The 19065-nt window shown below is 40.3% G+C and overlaps 1 protein-coding gene across 2 annotated transcripts; it reads right to left on the reverse strand.

Moving 5' to 3' along the window:
- Positions 1-1136: 1136 nt before the first annotated feature.
- Positions 1137-17370, reverse strand: LOC117526320 (malate dehydrogenase, cytoplasmic-like). 2 transcript variants are annotated; one of them, XM_034188389.1, is made up of 9 exons: positions 17188-17370; positions 7460-7558; positions 4533-4629; positions 3894-4069; positions 2674-2796; positions 2147-2323; positions 1933-2046; positions 1397-1486; positions 1137-1313 (listed from the first exon to the last, which is right to left on the reverse strand). In XM_034188389.1, exons 1-9 carry the CDS (start codon positions 17239-17241, stop codon positions 1191-1193), a joined length of 1053 nt encoding a protein of 350 aa, XP_034044280.1. In that variant the 5' UTR covers positions 17242-17370; the 3' UTR covers positions 1137-1190. The 2 variants fall into 2 exon arrangements, with proteins under 2 accessions (XP_034044280.1, XP_034044281.1); XM_034188390.1 differs by lacking the exon at positions 17188-17370 and adding an exon at positions 12424-12551.
- Positions 17371-19065: the final 1695 nt, after the last annotated feature.

Here is a 19065-nt window from a genome sequence, read left to right on the forward strand (position 1 = left end):
CAACAGTAAAATTTGTTATTCACCTTTCTCCATTGTCCGTTCATTGCGCCCCCTGTTGTGGGTCCGTGTACCTACACTTTCACAACAGAGGCCGTAAAATTCAAATTATATAATTATTTTCAAATGTGTTTTCTTGATCTAAATTAACCGTATTGAGTGACAGTGAGACGGGTACCACTGTGGAAACAGTAAATGCAGCGTGCAAGACTGAGCATGGAAACAATATGGCTTCAAGTGGTTATTTGGCGCCACTCTGACAACACCGCCCTCTGGTGATAATTCAGTACAATTGTAAGGCCAACATAATTATAGTGAACTATACATACATATGATGGATTCTTCAGTTGTGATGCTGCAGGGTTCTCTCCATTTCAGCTGTTTTGACGTCATTCCCAACAAGTCAGCTCATCAAATATGTACTGTACTCTAATATATTGTATACAAAGAGCATCCTGAAATGAAATACAAGTTTTGAATCTCCCCAAAATATGAAAGGAGCTGAAGATCTGTGTATTGAATATGCTTTGATGTCGGGCCTCGGTCCTGTAATGCAGATTCTTGGTGCCCAAACTCTTCTATGCTGCCCCCTTGTGGTCACAGTGATTCACTGTCCAACAATGAAACTTTCAAGTTCTGCTTGTGAAACACTTGGTAATAAACACGATTCATGAAAAAGGATAAAGTTTTTTTTTTAAATTATTGTAATCCTGACAAATAAATAGACATAAGATTGTTGTTTTGAGAAAATATAATTAAACAAATCAGACGGGATTGAACGGAATAGTGATGAAATGAAGATGAATCTTCAGCATCTTCAATGTTTTTCATCGTTTCAGCAATAAAATTTTTTATATTTTTACGCCAAAAATATCTCTGCTGCCTAATTAGAGAGAAAATCAAAGAATAAGAGGCTCAGTTTGGTTTCTTGGTTGTTTTATTGGATGGTCCATTACATTTTCTGCTAAATGTGCATGAATCTACTGACGGACATGCTCAGGCCCAGTTCTGGCAATGATACGGGCTCACAGGAACCTGAGGAGGAGGCCTGGGGACACACACACACACACACACACACACACACACCCACGGACGTCAGTCTGGACGGTGGCTGACGTTTGTCTTCAGAGGCGTGAGCAGCGGGCGTTAAGTGATTTTAAACACTGCTGCTTGTGGCCAACAGGGGGTGATAGTCACTGGGACAGGAAGGCCAAGGCAGTGTCACGTTCCTCCACCAGTTCAGCTGCGGTGGCGTCCATCTTGCCTCTGGAGAAGTCACTGATAGCGAGGCCACTGACCATTTTCCAGGTTTTGTTCTGTGGGGGAAAGGTCAAAGGTCAGCATTACTAAAGGTTGGGTTCCTTCTACACAGGCTTTGTCCTGGGTTCAAACAGCTCACCTTGATCTGGACAGGGAAGGAGTAGATCAGGTCCTCTGGGATTCCATATGAGTTTCCGCCAGCATACACACCCATGGAAATAAACTCCCCCTAGCAACAGGAAATGGCATATCATCAATCACTCTGTCTCAACAAATGACCAACGGTAACATTAAAGATGTTCCCAAAAACAGACAAGAAAATATCAAAAATGTCTGTGCACTGGTTTTCTGGGAACAGACATGACATGTCCTCAGTGGACATTAGAGTTCTTGTTTTTTGTCTTCAAGATAACTTACTACAATCAGTAGAATTCAACAAGGCAGAACGTATATCACTCTGAACGCAAAGACTTTCAGAGCCCACTAGCACGACCTTCAGCTTCAACTGTCAAAATTTACACAAAGACAGAACGAGACTTGAAGAGCAGTGCTCGACTGTTCCGATATTGCGGCATCATCACTAGGCATCCCGGACGAGCCCCAAAGCGGACGACATAACACCCGGTCAAATTTTGAGAAGTAGAATCCCAAATCTTTGTCACTGCTTATACAGACCTCCTTGGTGCCGAACCAGATGTCCCTCATGTGGTCACAGATGGCCTTGGCGGCAGACATGGCACTGGACAGCTTCCTGGCTTTGATGACGGCGGCACCGCGCTGCTGCACTGTCTGCAGGACAAAGATGTATAAATGACATAAAAGCACAAATGTAACAATTTTCTTTGTTTTTAAACTTGTACAAAGATGAAACAGGAATTGAGGTGCTCACTGAGATAAAGTCTCCTTTGAGCCAGGAATCATCCTTCACTGCGTCATATGCGTTCATCTCGCTGCCTCCAACTGTCACTTTAGCATGGTGCACATCAGGGTACTGGGTGGACGAGTGGTTCCCCCAGATGATGACGTTCTTCACGTTGTCAGCTGAAATGCTGCAACGGAGGGCCACCTGCATGTCAAAAACAGGAACGTAGAATGAAACCTGATTTGTTTGTAACAATTGTTTAATTAAATCCATCAATCAATCAATCAATATCTCATCTCTTAAATACATTCAAGCACATAGAATAATCTAATTTATGTTTGCAGTATTTCTACTTTACCTTTGAAAATTATTATTTTTTATCTCATATTGTAGATTTTGCATGTCAGGTTACATCATATTACTTTCTCATAGTACAACTTGTGAAAATTTCACATTTTTAAATACATTTTTTATCTTTGTAAAATGATGCCTTTTGCTCTTGTAATGAAATTACTTTATCCTGTATTTTTTTTTTGGTGGGTGTAGGTCTGGACCTGGGAGCAGGCCCTGTTATGGTCCAGGCGGGTGAGGCAGGAGAAGTTCTCCTTCGGGATGGACGGCGCCGACTTGGATGCGATCAGACAGTTGGTGTTTGCCGGGTTTCCGACCACCAGAACCTGAAGGGATGAAGAAGAGAAATGAAGTGCAAATAGCTGGTAAACGTCAAGACGCCTACTGACCAACACAGGAGGTCAAAGGTCACATGAGCTGCCATGTTTGCCTCTTTGCCTTCAGATAAAGATAAATGCTTCAGTGTACAATGAAGTGATGGGCGCACAAGGATTTTTATTCATCCGTTACCTTTTCAGAAGGTAACGGATGAATAAAAGGAAACCTTGTGCGCCCTTTTGTGTGTCGGGGAAAAGATCTGCCCGTAAATTTGTCCTTTTGTCACTTTCTGTAATTTTATCATCTTACACGACCCCAAAGGTTATGTGATTGTTCCAGTCTGATGGTTGTTGGATGAATGCACAGTGAATGTCCTTGTGTTTAAGGATTTTTTTGTTTCATCTGTGTTTTTGAACGTTTATTTATTTGTATTTTTTTTCTGTCTTGTGACTGTTGGTTTTATGTGCTTCACTGTCTCTGCGGCTTTCAGTGCACTTGTAGCTAAATGTGTTGCAAAGAAACCAACATAAATCCAATAATAAGTTTCAAAAAAACATGTTGGACATTTGTTTTTGTTGTTTGCGAGTTTTATCTTAATTTGTACTCCAAGTTTTCAAAAAGTCATTGTGAAGGTCACAATCAAATATATATTTTTGCGGTAACAATACATTTCTCCATGTAATGTGGAGTTGCGTCAGGAAGGGCATCGGCATAAAATATGTGCCAATTTAACATGCAGATTTGCTGTGGCGACCCTGAGTGAGAAAAAAAGAGAGCAGCCGAAGGGTCTGATTTACATCTAGAGAGTGGTAACATCTGTCGTCAGGCTGAGCTACAAACAAACCAGTTTTCTGAGGTAACAAAAGTGTAAAATCAGGCTTCAGCAGTGGTACGCTCCTGTTTAGGAGACACTTTGACCTTCAGCTGCAGAGGAGACTACAGAGTCCTCATTCCTCACTCTGAAGTGTAAACAACACACCGTAAATACGCAAAGCCGTCACCTTATGTTTACAACTATCTTATAGGCGACCTTTAACTCTGCGGTTTATTTTTTTAACAAAGGGTCATCTGGGAGCCTTACCGGCACGGTTTGTGATGCGCTCACCTTGACGGTCTTCTTGGCGAACTTGTCCAGAGCGGCTCCCTGCGTCTTGAAGATGGCCACGTTGGCCTTCAGCAGGTCCTTCCTCTCCATGCCCTCCTTCCTGGGCATGGACCCTACCAAGATGGCAGCATCAATGTCCTTGAAGCCCTCTTCCACCTTGTCAGTGGGGATGACCTCTGTGGGTGAGGGCAGTGAAGGAGGTCAGTGTGGATTCAGTCAGAGGTGTACTGAACTTTGTGCTTTTGGAATAAAGGCAATAACTGCCCAATTAACTTTCACTCATTTGTCTTTGAATCCTTTGTTGGCTATTTTTATGTCTTAAAATATTTTATTTATTTTCTTCAAGCCAAAATATGAATTTCAACTCATTTCAGATGTTTTCAAAGAGCTGGTGTTAATTCTGATGATGTTTAATCTCAGTGCTCTCCCTTCGCCCGACCTCTTCTCCCTGGGGTCAGGTGAAGGGAGACCATTGGATTGTCCCCATATCTGCAGCTATTGGACTGGACTTCAGTCAGACTTCCATTTGTTCTGTGATTGGCTGGTCTCCATCTAATAGCCAACCAGAAGCTTTACTGGAGACACTCCTTTGCCCTCTGGGCAGCCAGCTCCTGAAACGTAGCCGCAGCAGCAGCTCACCCCGCAGCAGTGGGAGGGCGCAGTCCTGCAGCTCCATGACGACGCCGCTCAGCACCGGCAGCATTGGGGGGATGTCCAGCAGGATCAGGACAATTGGCTGACGGTGACAGAGACATCAGTGCAGAATCAGTCCCAATAAACAGATCAATAAGCAGTCAATACTAAATGGAGTACATTCACTTTTCCATCTGAAGCAGATGCTGAGTGCTTTACAATGACACCTCACATTCACAGGGAATCAGATCCAATCAATGCATGTTTATGATTGATCAGTACTGGATAAATTGTACCCAAGTTATTCAATCAGAGTGTGCTTCCTCTTGCTTCGTTTCATGCGCATGTTGCCGGTGGAGCGAGCGAGTGAGCAGCCAGTCAGCGTTGCTGCTGAGTTCACCACAGAGCCACAGTGCACGCTTTAAAAGTAAATTAATGCACCCGTTCGCTTTAAATACATGAGTCTATTTATTTCCACAGATCATCATCCATGCGCGCCAGTCTCGCTGTGTTTCATAGTAAGGTTGACAACATGGAGTGCATCCACAAATTTAAAAAACATTACAACATATTCAAAATTTCAAAACCATATTTTGCTTTTGCATTTGACATGCAACTTTTAAAAAACGATTTTACTTTCACATCCACTGTGCAAGTTTGAAAACATGTTTTACTTTCTTTTGCATCAAATACAAATCAAGTCTGCTTCTGATGGATGGCAGATGTGATATACCCTCTTTTCAACAGTATAAGTTGTAGTTTTTTACTAGTCTGGGAGATCCTCCAACTTCTGCTCTGCTGTGACTTATATACTGAAAAATGATCCATTCATTATTAATAACTAATTTTTGTAGAGGGCTTTCACAGGAATCTATGCACAAAACAAATGAAACTCCATTCATAGAAGTACACTACAACAATGCACAAAAATCCCAAATTAAAGAGCTGATTGAAAAAATAAAATAAAATGGCCATTGAAGGCCATTACATGCACTTAATGGAAGGTCCTAGCAGCTAAGATTTGACAGGACACGGTTGCTTTTGTCAGGTTAACCCCTTTGACTAAGACTCAGGATATAGTCACAAAAATACAATAATCAATAAATGTAGAAAAAACTGAAATACCAGAAATAACAGTGGATGCATGTAAAAGTAGAATAATAATCATATTTGGCTGAAAGGCGCTTTTCTGTCATGATTGGGGACCTCTCCTCATCAACTGCTCATCTGTCTTGTGGAGTACCGCAGGGTTCTGTCCTTGGGCCGATTTTATTTTCTTTGTACATTCTGCCATTGGGGTCAATTATATATAACCCAGCACAACCTGTCCTTTCATTGTTATGCAGATGATCTGCAAATCTATCTGCCTGTGAGGACTAATGGGAGTGATGCTTTGTCATCATTATTTAATTGTATTTGTGATGTAAAGCAGTGGCTGTCCCAAAACTTCCTTTACCTGAATGATGGTAAAACGGAGATCATGGTGTTTGACCGCTGTGGTATACCAAATGTGGTAACACCAAATTTTGGTGCTTTGGCTAACTATGTAAAACCAGCTGTCAAGAATTTGTTTGTGATATTTGACAGGTGTTTGAGGTTCGATCAACAGGTAAATTCTGTTGTCAAAGCTAGTTTTTTCCAACTTCGCCTTTTGGCTAAAATAAAGCACTTTCTCAGTATACGTGATCTTGAGACGGCCATTCATGTTTTCATCAGCTCCAGACTTGATTATTGTAATGCACTTTATTCGGGCATTAATCAGTCGTCTCTTGCACGTCTGCAGTTGGTGCAGAATGCTGCTGCTCGTCTTTTAACAAACACTTTTAGATGTGAGCATATTACACCCATCCTGTACTCACTCCACTGGCTTCCAGGTCGTTTTAGAATTGATTTTAAAATTTTAATGTTTGTTTTTAAAGCTATTTATGGCCTTGCACCTCCCTACTTTTAACTTTAAAATTTTAACTTTGCGCACCTACAGTAGGACATTAAGGGCATCTGGTCAGCTTTACTTAGATGTTCCAAGGTCAAGATATAAACGCTGGGGTGACCATGCTTTCGCGGTAGCCGGCCCCAGACTGTGGAACAAGCTACCTCTTGAGTTACGTACTATTCCTGACCGAGCACTTTTTAAATCTAAGTCAAAGACTTATTTATTTAAACTGGCTTTTAACACTTAGTGGGGAGGTGACATGTTCTGTTTTTTATGTGTTGTTCTATTCTATATGTGTTTTATTTTTGTGAATTTGTGTTTTTAATGTTAAGCACTTTGGATACCAGTCAGAGCTGTAAAGCACTTTATAAATAAATGTTGATTAATTGATTGAATGAATAATTACAGTGTGTGTATATGATAACAAGAACCTAAACAATTTATAAATACATTAAGACAAAATTAACATTTAAAAAAATTACATATTTAACAGGAAATAAAAGGGTTGAGTTCTTCTTCTAAAAACTGTTGAGGTCTAAGGTTCTAAAAACATTCTGGACTCACACACCATTCAAATTCATTATAGAAACTTTGCATAATTAATTCCCACCCTTAAAAAATGTCAGCTACCTATATTATAAACACGATCCAATCTAGAGCGCGTGGATCCCCACAAACAGCTCATTAGTTTATTTATATTTGTCATTTCTTGTCATCCATTCTCCAAACTGCCCTCCCTACAAAATCAAGCTGAACATTTATGTAGCCTTTGTTAAAGTTCTGCAAAGACAAGATACTCATTACAATGTGGAATGACAGAAAGATAACCGAAAGTAAAGTGCAGCTATTGTTCAGTCTGCGCAGAAAACATCACAGAGTAATTACATAAAAAAAAAAAAAAAAAAATCTTTCTACATTAAAACATATGTCATTCACAGTGGTTCCATTCACTAACACCCAGCCGGCAGACGACACGGTCAGAGCTCAGCAGGACTCTTACTTGGTCTTTGCCGAACACGTCCCCCTTTGCGATGCTGTACAGCAGGGAGTAGGCTATCTGGCCAGCGGCGCCGGTCACCACCACACGGATCGGTTCAGCCTGGAGGAAAACAGCAGCTATTTAATTACTGATAAAAAAAATAAAAAAACACGCCACAAATCCACCTGAGCTGGTTACTTGAACTGGATCACATACTGATGTTCTACATTGTTTTTTTTTCATATTTACACATACAAAACTTTCAAACTAATTGCAACAATGCTAACTTCATCCAAACTGCAGAGCAGAACTCCTCAGGTCACACTGTCCTTTTGGTTGTGACTGTTTTTTTTTTCTCTGAGTCAAAAACTGACAAAAACTTCCTCGGTGGAGTTTCTTCTTCTGGCAACAACTATAGTCTTCAGTGTGCACAACTTTTAACTTCAGCTTGTCACACTGTACGTGCTGCCCTCAGTCTGACACAAGGTTCTGTCTCTGCATGTTCCACAAATATCCTTATGTTTGGTGTCACCGCGAGAGACGTCTGTCTGTCTGTCCACTGCCGTATCTTCAAAGTGCAAAGAACAATTTCAATTAAACTTGGTGGATAAACTCAGTGGACCGACTTCTCACAACACAGGTCACATCAAGTTCACAGGTCAAGGTGAAATCAGAGGTCACACATTAACGACCATAATCCTGGTAAGTAAGGTTAGACCTGACTTGTGTGAAGCACCTTGAGGCAGTGTTGTTGTGATTCGGCGCTATATAAAGAAAATATATTGAACTGAATCTTAGGAACCAGATGAGACACTGAATGAAAGTCGTCTGCGTAGGTGTCTGCTCTTGTGGGGCTCCAACATGTCAGACCTCTGACATCAATGACGTCACGAGATGAGGTAAACCAAAGCCAAAAAAAAAAAAAACAGCCTGGCAGCATCGAGGCACCGCAGGCATCTGGACGCCTTGTTTGGAATGTGTTTTTATCTTTAAAATAATCTATGCTATGTACCCTAAACTTAACAGACAATTCTAATCACCGCAAAACAAATTCATATTTATAACAGTGTCTGTAATGTTGGTCCCATGACAGACCCTCAGATTTTAACTGATTTTTACTCTGTTCCACTGACTAAAATTAGGCTACTGAGAGTATATCAACAGAATATCGACTACATTATTTGTGAATGCCATCATCTGGTTCTCTGTCAGACCTTCTTGTCTGTGATCCGTCAGCCATGTAATGTGAACACCACAAAAACTTCAAGACAGATGTTACAGTTCCAAGCGTGGTGCACTTGTTTCCACAGCAGAAGCTTTCCAGTGCTCATTCTCCATGTAATTCCGTAACTCCAGCTTTCTTCCAAAACCATCAGTAGCGCTCTGTAACTGGGCAAAGAAAAAGTCCACCAACCAGCTACCAAATATTAAATAACACTGAGAGGTTTTTGATAGGTCGTTCAAACGGACACCACCATCCACAGCAGGATCCAGCGTTCAAAGACCATAAATGATGTAAGAAATCCGGTGTCGCAGACCCAACAGTCCGCCCCTAAAAATCAGTCTGCCCTGCCTCCATTGCACATGTCATTTCGGAGCTCAGCCACTCGTCTGAGACAGAGCCTCTTCACCCAAATCAATCAAATGGATTAATGTGATTATTAACTATCAGATGACAAAGTAAAACCTCTTAAATCATTCTAAAGTCAGTTTTAAGCAGAAACGAGGCGATAAATCTGTGCCGCTTTGAAATGACCAACATACAGTGAATGCATCGGCTAGCAGCTCGTGTAGCTGCAGCGCTCTGATCGCTTCCCCCGTCTTTTATGATTAAATAATGCTGAATTTATGTGGAAATGATTGTTGTACAAAAGCTTCAGATATGTGTCGCTGTGTGTGCAGTTTGAAGCAGAAACGAGGTGATAATCGGTGAACCGCGGCTGATGACGCATGTGCAGTGAAGGCGGGGTGAACCGATTTTGGTTAATAACATAGACTGTATGGTTAATAACAGCTTGGTTGGTTAATAACATAAACCGTATGGTTAATAACATAGACTGGTTAATAATATAAACCATATTCTTAATAAGATAGACTGGTTAATAACACAGACTGGTTGGTTAATAACATAGACTGTATGGTTAATAACAGCTTGGTTGGTTAATAACATAAACCGTATGGCTAATAGCATAGACTGCTTGGTTAATAACAGACTGGTTGGTTAATAACACAGACTGTATGGTTAATAACATAGACTGGTTAATAATATAAACCATATTGTTAATAAGATAGACTGGTTAATAACACAGACTGTATGGTTAATAACAGATTGGTTGGTTAATAACAAACTGTATGGTTAATAGCATAGACTGCTTGGTTAATAACATAGACTGTATGATTAATAACATAGACTGGTTGGTTAATAACATAAACAGTATGGTTAATAACATAGACTGGTTGGTTAATAACATAAACGGCATGGTTAATAACAGACTGTATGTTTAATAACATAGACTGGTTGGTTAATAACATAAACAGTATGGTTAATAACATAGACCGTGTGGTTCATAATGTAGACTCCTTGGTTAATAACATAGTTGTATGTAAAAGTCTGGGCACCACTGATAATTTTCATGATTTTCCTTTATAAATCATTGGTTGCCTGGATCAGAAATTTCAGTTAAATTTATCATACAGCAGACGAACACAGTGATATTTGAGAAGTGAAGTTTGTAGTATTTACAGAAAGTGTGCAGTAATTATTTAAACAAAATTAGGCAGGTGCATAAATTTGGGCACCCTTGTCATTTTATCGATTTGAATACATTTAGCACTAGTTATTCGAACACAAAATTGGTTTGATAAGCTCATTGACCCTTGACCTCCTTACACAGGTGAATCCAATCATGAGAAAGGGTATTTAAAGTGGCCGTTTGCAAATGTTCCCCTCTTTGCATCTCTTCTAATGAGTGGCAACATGGGGGCCTCTAAACAACTCTCAAATGACCTGAAAACAAAGATTGTTCAACATCATGGTTTAGTGGAAGGATATAAAAAGCTATCTCAGAGATTTCATCTGTCAGTTTCCACTGTGAGGAACATAGTGAGGAAATGGAAGACCACAGGCACAGTACTAGTTAAGGCCCGAAGTGGCAGGACAAGAAAAATCTCAGATAAGCTGAAGTGAAGGATGGTGAGAACAGTCATAAACAACCCACAGACCTGCTCCAAAGACCTACAACATATCTTGCTGCAGATAGTGTCTCTGTGCATTGTTCAACTATACAGCGCACTTTGCACAAATAGATGCTGTATGATGCTGTAATGCAGAGGAAGCCTTTCCTGTGTACACACCACAAACAGAGTCGCTTGAGGTATGCTAAAGCACATTTGGACAAGCCAGCTTCATTTTGGAATAAGGTGCTGTGGACTGATGAAACTAAAATTGAGTTATTTGGACATAACAAGGGGCGGTATGCATGGCTGAAAAAGAACACAGCATTCCAAGAAAAACACTTGCTACCTACAGTAAAATTTGGAGGTGGTTCCATCATGCTGTGGGGCCAGTGCAGGTACTGGGAATCTTGTTAAAGTTGAGGGTCACATGGATTCCAGTCAATATCAGCAGATTCTTGAGAACAATGTTCATGAATCAGTGACAAAGTTAAAGTTGTGCCGGGGCTGGAGCTTTCAACAAGACAACGACCCTAAACACTGCTCAAAATCTACTAAGGCATTCATGCAGAGGAACAAGTACAATGTTCTGGAATGGCCATCTCAGTCTCCAGACCTGAATATTATTGAAAATCTGTGGTGTGATTTTAAGTGGGCTGTCCATGCTCAGAAACCAACAAACCTGAGATGTTTTGTAAAGAAGAATGGTCCAAAATACCTTCAACCAGAATCCAGACTCTCATTGGAAGCTATAGGAATCATTTAGAGGCTGTTATTTCTACAAAAGGAGGATCTACTAAATATTGATGTATTTTTTTCTGTTGGGGTGCCCAAATTTATGCACTTGCCTAATTGTGTTTAAACAATTACTGCACACTTTCTGTAAATCTTATAAACTTAATTTCACTTCTCAAATATCATTGTGTTTGTCTGCTATATGATATATTTAACTGAAATTGCTGATCCAAACAACCAATGACTTATTTAGAAAGGAAATTCATGGAAATCATCAGGGGTGCTCAAACTTTTACATACAATTGTAGACTGTAAGTTTAATAACATGAACCTTATGGTTAACAACAGATAGTTAATAACATCGTCTGTTTTGTATTTTATTTATTTGTTCAGGGACAGTGCAAGTTCATGTACATCACCATACAGTGAAGTGAAGCAGCCAGATTACAGCCACTGTCTAATTTCCATCTGTTCCAAAGAATGTTTTTGATTGTGGGAGGAAACCGTAAACCCACACAGACACGTGGAGAACATACAAACTCCACACAGAAAGGGTGGGAAGTGATCCCATGACCTTTTTGCTGTGAGGCAACAGTACTAACCACTAATCCACCGTGCTGCGGTTAGCAGTGGTTAAAAACATAGACTGTAAGGTTAATAACATAAACCTTATGTTTAATAACACAGACTGGTTGGTTAATAACATGACTGGTTAATAACAAACCGTATGGTTAATAATATAGACTGGTTGATTAATAACATAAACCTTATGTTTAATAACACGGGCTGATGTGACGTCGTGATGATGTCACACCTGACAAACTACGTTAACCTGTTTATTATTTATTATTATTACCGCACACATTAAGCAGGACAAGAAAACATCAGTTTTAGATGGGAAATAAATATAAATGATTTAAAATAAAGATTTTAAAAAAGGCAGCCGCCCTTTGAAAGGCGAGCATCCGGTCAATATCATCTGACGGCACAGGCCGTAAAAAACGGCTTCTTTCTTCCTAAAACACGTCTGTTTTAGCGGCGATGTTTAGTTGGAGATGTTAGCCGTGTTAGCTTACCATGACTGCAGCGGAAGGACACCCGGACTTTGACTGTTTGATTCAGACAGCTCTCCCTGCTTGGGGTCACCTCTATCTGCGCACCCAGTCAGGCGAACTCGCGAGCAACTTCCGCAAACAACACGGGATTTGTAGTCTTTTACAGTCAGAACGCAGAGCGTTTAACAGCAAAACGAACACAGTTTCCCATGATGCACTGCTCTGATAGCGGCTTTGAGATTTTTTTTTTGTCTAAAGCCTTCTTTTTCAGCGGCTACCAGAAGCGTGCGGTTTGGCGACACCTTGCGGCTCAGTAAACGAACTCCACGACTTTTAATAAACTAAAACTCAGTATGGGTCGGTTTTTTCCCCAAAATCCTCAGAAAACCCTTTTAAAACCGCTGATGTTCATTTTTACCAAACATGAAAATGTCTTTAATTAAGCATGCGGGTTGATGTGAGAGTGGGTTGGAGCGTAATCACGATGTTCTTGTGGGATTAGACCATGTGTGATTACTTTTTTGTCATTGTCACGTTTGAGGTCCACACGTCTCCTAACGGCACCACAGCGCACAGATCCCTTTGGTGTAGAAGCTTTTATGCTGATGGTCCTCAGTTGCATTTATGGCATCATCATTAGCTCACTGATATTTCTTTGCAGTCATTTTTTTTCATATTTGTAATCACATGGAAGTCAAATGTTTCCTAATTAGGAAAGTGTGGCGGGTGGTCAACCAGCCACACTTTATCTGACCATCAGCTTGTGAGCTGGGGCGTCGTCCTGATGAAAGAAGACGCTCTTCATCAGGTTGTTCTTCATAACCTCAGGGAGCGGTCCCAGCACGATGGCGCCACACTCTCCATTTATACACCTGCTTTCAAAACAGAAGATTCCAGTTCCAGACGACCTTGGATCATCTGTGGAGAGCTTGAGGAAAAAGGGAGCAGCCAAAAGAACTTTTTAGAACATAGTCCTTGGACAGACGTTCTGTGGCCAGTAGAACATCTGGACGTGTGATGAGCTTGAATCTGAACATATACATGTCGTTTAGAAGAGACACAGAAAAACAATTCTCAAACATTTCCAAACATTTTGCATTTAGTTTCTCAACCGCCCACATTCAGGGGAACTAAACAGAACTGAACGGTTACACCAGCAGACAGATTTGTCACATTTATCGTTGCTGTGATCCATTTTTCATTGTTGTTTTTTGTGCATTCAGCCTCACTCATGCCCGTGCACACCGTCTGATTGTAAAAAAGACAATGTGACTGTTGGTGCTGGAGACAAGAACCTTCCGGGTTGTCTGCTTTCATCCCTTTCCAGCAGAGAAATGACTGAGTGCTGGGAAGGTAACTCGTTAAATGTAATCGTTACACATTACTAGTTATTTTGTTATAAGTACAGTACGTAAGACCCTCAGGCTGCTCCCTTGTTTTCACTCGGGGTCACCACAGTGGAGCTGAGGTGGATCTGCATGTCGATTTGGCACAGGTTTGACGCCGGATGCCCTTCCTGACGCAACTCCACATGACATGGAGAAACGTGGCAGAGGTGGGGTTTGAATCAGGGCCCTTCTGCACTGAAACCAAGCACACTAACCACCCCTGCCTTTAAAAGCACACAAAGTCATATAACTATTTTAATTACTTCATCAGAGTAATGTAACTTTTGATTACTTTTCTAACAAATGCTTCAAACTGGACAATAAGATCCTTCATATTAAAAACAAATGACCAATCAAAAACCATCCCATTTGTCTGAGTGGGTTCTGATGACCCATGTTGTTCAGAAATGTGTCTTTCCTGCACAACGATGGTTTAAAGCAACACAGACCTAATGAACATTTTACACATTATAGTTTATTAAATTATATAAAAGTGTAATCTCCAATATTAAACAAGTAATTGTAATTTAATTACAATTTTTTTTTCAGTGACTGTGAAACCTCTGATGTTTTATGGACACTGCACCGGACTGTCGTGGTGAAGAAGGAGCTGAGTCACAAGACTATTTGCCAGTCGATTTATGCTCCTGTCCTCACCTGTGGTCATGACTGAATGAACAAGAATGCGAATACAAGCAGTGGAAATGAGATTCTACCGTGGGGTATCTGGACTTACACTCCTGGACAGGGTGAGAAACTCGACTATCCAGGAGGGACTCTGAGTAGAGCCGCTGCTTCTTCACATTGAAAGAAGCCAGCTGAGGTGGTTCGGATGTCTGGTGAGGATGCCCCCTGCAGGCATGTCCAACTGGGAAGAGACCCCGGGAAGACCCAGGACACACTGGAGGGATTAAGAGTGTTTCCCAGCTGGGTTGGAAATGCCTCAGAATCCCTCAGGAAGAGTGACAGGACTTGGCTGAGTATAAGGAAGTGTGGGATGAGCTGCTTGGTCTACTGCCACTGATACTACTGACCCAGATAACAGAAAATGAATTAATGAACTGTAAAACCATTAAAAACATCTTGAATCCACACAAAAAGCTCATCTTAAAATGTGAAAATGTTCATTTTAACTTTTGAAATGTTAACTGTGTAAGTGTGGTATTATTACTGTTTTGTTTAAGAATGTTTGATTTTCACTGTTGCTGCACTTTGTGTGAAATTACAGTCATAGTGTAACACAGTCAGTGTTACTTCTTGCAGTCTTGGAGTTGTTTCCCAGAGGTGAAACACTGATTCAGTCTAATTTAACTCTCTGAAGGTGTAAATTTAAACTCGTCATGAGCTGAGTGAGAAATGAAAAACAAAAAAGATTTCTTTACGCACACGCACACACACACATTTTGAGTAATGGCACTATGACAGCATGGTTCTCTCCACACCAGAAGGTCATGTGTTCAAACCCGACTCAGAGACTTTATCTGTGGTCTCCCTGTAAATAACGGCCAAACAATTTGACACTTTAAAAAAGGAAAATGTGTTTAAACACTCTGTAGTTAAAAAAAACAAACCCTTTCCTATGTCATAAAGTAACACTGAGTGTGAGAAAGTTAACACACTGTTGTTAATATTTTAACACCAACTAATTATACACACTGAGGAACAGTGTTCATTTTAACACTCTGCAAGCTGCATTAACCCCGGAGACACTGAACACAAACACCACCGAAGGAGCATGTAAGCAGAAGCTGAACTTTATGGTTGTCTCCAGCTCAGACTTTGATCCGTTTTCTCCTTCAGTTTCAGGCTGATGCTTTGTTTTCATTTCGATCAAAGTTTGATCATTTAAAACAACAGACAATTACATTCCGACACTCGGACTGGGTCCCTGAACGCCTCACTAAAGCTCTGACACTGAATTAATGATGACAGGATCACTCACTCACATGCACGGTGTCCGTGCACGGTTACACATCACTAAGGGAGACAAGATTAACAGAATGCCCAGAAGGATACTCAGTTCTAATTTCATCTATCTGTAGATACCCACGAGGACAAACGTCCCGCTGACATTCCTGGAGACTCAAACAGGAATACTGACCGTTTATTTTTGATGATCCAAACTGTGAATTGCAGATATGAGCTTTTAAATTATGACCCACTATAATTAAAAACATTGGTTCTTTGCAGTTATCTGACATGAAAATATCACCAACAAATGATCAGAAACTAGAGAAAGTCAAAACTAAACTGGTAAAAATCTGAAAACAGTTCTTACATGTCACACTTTTTGAAAGAAATTCTGTATATACAGTATGTAAAGAGGTCATTTACTTAGTCGATATCTTCAATTATCATTCTGAATGACGTATAATTGGCTTTGATGCTAAATGCTGTTAGCCTGCAGCTGAGTTTATTGGATGTATAGAGACATAACACAGTTTATTAGTAATCTGTGCAGTGTCAGGGGCTGGTAAAGGTAAAAGGGGGGGGGGGGCAGGCCTCCCCAAACCCTGCACTCTTTTCCCTCCACCTGAGAAGCTAAACACAGACTCTAGTCGTCCTTTTTAAAAGACAATTTTTATTTTAAATACCAGAAATCTTCTAATGCTGTTTACATATCATTCATCAATTAGCCTTGGTTTTTGTAAGACCTGTCTCATGTTTTATCACACCTGTGGTGAACTGCTTGGGGGGGCTGCAACCCCCTCAATCACCCCCTTGAGCCGCCACTGACTTCATTGCTAATTTATTATCAGCTCCTCAAAGTTTATATTGTTACAATATTTCCTCAGTAACATTCCTGATAGCATGGACTGCTGCCATCCCTAATCCAGAATACCCACAATGCACCTGTGTTATAAATGATTCATGCAAATGGCATATAGCATTAATAATGTTATTTAGAGTTTTAATCCAGGTGTGAGACACTGTGAGTTTGAGCAGTTCGTCTGAAATTACAGGTTTAAAACCACAGTTCAGCATATTCTATGACTCAAATGATCATTTCTGTGACGTAATAAAGATCGAAAATGGATTTCAAAAATACTTAAAGATCCCTTAAATTGGTGCTCGGGACTGTTGGTAAGTACAGAATATATTTCACTATTCATTCTACTCACATCATAAACTGACTAATCAGGTTGTATTTGTGGTTATCTGGAAGTGAAATCTTTTATATTCCTGTTCCAAGTATTCGGTTGAGGCCATAAAAAATAAAAATAAATCTGGCTTTCTGTTCACCAGGGTTCGAATCATCTTTGGCAGATGTAAAAAATTCGTCATCTGATCCGGTTCCGGATGGGTTGCGGGTCTAATTATCCTACAATGATCCAGATATTTGCGGTATTTTCGGTAATGGTGCGTTCAAGGACACGGGTGCGATGCCTTCACGTACCTGTGAGGAAACCGCCCGCACCACCAGATACATGGACGTCAGCAGCGTCAACATGCTTTCGCCGGGATCCGTTAACCGCCAAACGACTCGGTCAGGAACGGGCTCGACCCGACACGGTTCCGACTCACCGACACGTGCTGAAGCCGCGGCGCGTGCAGCCACCGTTCCCGCGCTGCACTGCGACTGTGGCGGCTCTGCCCCTCTCCCCCCCCAGCCGCAGTCAGACTGTAGTCCTTTAAGAAGATTTTAGGGCCAGAAATAGCGGCTGACCGACTCTAAAGTCTTTCACTCTTCACCTTGATGTGATCACAGGTGCGACGTGACGTCACGGGCGAGGAAAGGTGGATTTTGTGATGACGTCAAAGCAGCACTATCAGATATTAAGAGTAAAAAGGTGCAAACGATAACAGCACTCAAAAAAAAAAAAAAAAAAAAAAATCTCAGTCACAAAAATCCTTAAATTAATATCTTTCGGGATGTGCGATTATCACGACTGCAAGGTGAAAGTTATGATGTTATGAAGCACTGAATAAGTTTCAGAAACATTACTTTCATTTAGTGTTTTGAGCATTTTCAAACAGTGGATCTTTTTTTGAAGCAGTTATTTTATTGAGTGTCTCAAACATTTCAGACCTTTGAACTTTCATTTTATGAAGCAACAGGTTAATTTAGTGTTTTAAACATTTCAAATAAGTCTGCAGGGTTTTGACCTTTGTGAAACAGTGAATCATTTTCCGAAGGCATTTGTTCATTTAGTGTTTCAAAGATTTCATATCATTATCATTTTGTGAAGCAACTGCTTCTTTTAGCATTTCAAAGATTTCAAAACTTTGAATTTTTATTTTATAAAGCAGTGTGTTAAACATTTGTTTTAAACATTGTTTGATTTAGTGTACATCTTTCTTTCATTTAGTGTTTCAAACATTTCAGATAATTATTTTGTGAGGCAACATGTCATTTACCGTTTTCAGCATTTTGAAACTGATTTATTTTTGGGAACCGGTCAGTGTTTTGTGCAATTTGAAATATCAGTTATAAAACAAAATCTGTAGGGTTCTGAGCTTTGCGAAACAGGTAATTCTTTTCTGAAGCCATTTCTTCATTTAATGTTTCAAATATTTCAGACCATCATTTAATGACACACTTGGTTCATTTAGTTGTTTCAGAATGTTGTCACTTTAAGTCATGAAATCGTTTGGTGTTTTGAGCATTTTGAAACAGTGAATCCTTTTCTGAAGCATTTGGTTCTTTTTGTTCAAAGTTTCAGTGTCAGTTCTGTTCAGTTCCCCCCACATCCAAAGGCGGCAAAAGGTAGGTACACCACTGATGTGTAAATTAGGATTTAGTACACTCCAATTTGCACCACCCTCATAATGAATAATAATAATAATATGCATATGTCACGGACATGAACGAGCGAAGCTCTTCAGAATCTCACCAGGCCATTTAAGTCCTTCAGCCTTTTTTGAGTAAATACTTCAGGGGAACATTAGCATGGCTAAAACCTTTCAGCTTCTGGGGGACTCCCTTCATTACAGCTCTCTTAACCCCTGCCACAAGCATTTTTTTAAAATGTAGATGTAATTTAATATTCAAAGAGCCATTCTATGAAATCAATCAATCAATCAATCAATCAATCAATCAATCAATCAATCAATTTTTTTTTTATATAGCGCCAAATCACAACAAACAGTTGCCCCAAGGCGCTTTATATTGTAAGGCAAGGCCATACAATAATTATGTAAAACCCCAACGGTCAAAACGACCCCCTGTGAGCAAGCACTTGGCTACAGTGGGAAGGAAAAACTCCTTTTTAACAGGAAGAAACCTCCAGCAGAACCAGGCTCAGGGAGGGGCAGTCTTCTGCTGGGACTGGTT

The sequence above is a fragment of the Thalassophryne amazonica genome, chromosome 15, assembly GCF_902500255.1.
Source record: "Thalassophryne amazonica chromosome 15, fThaAma1.1, whole genome shotgun sequence".
In the NCBI taxonomy this organism is placed as follows: Eukaryota; Metazoa; Chordata; class Actinopteri; order Batrachoidiformes; family Batrachoididae; genus Thalassophryne; species Thalassophryne amazonica.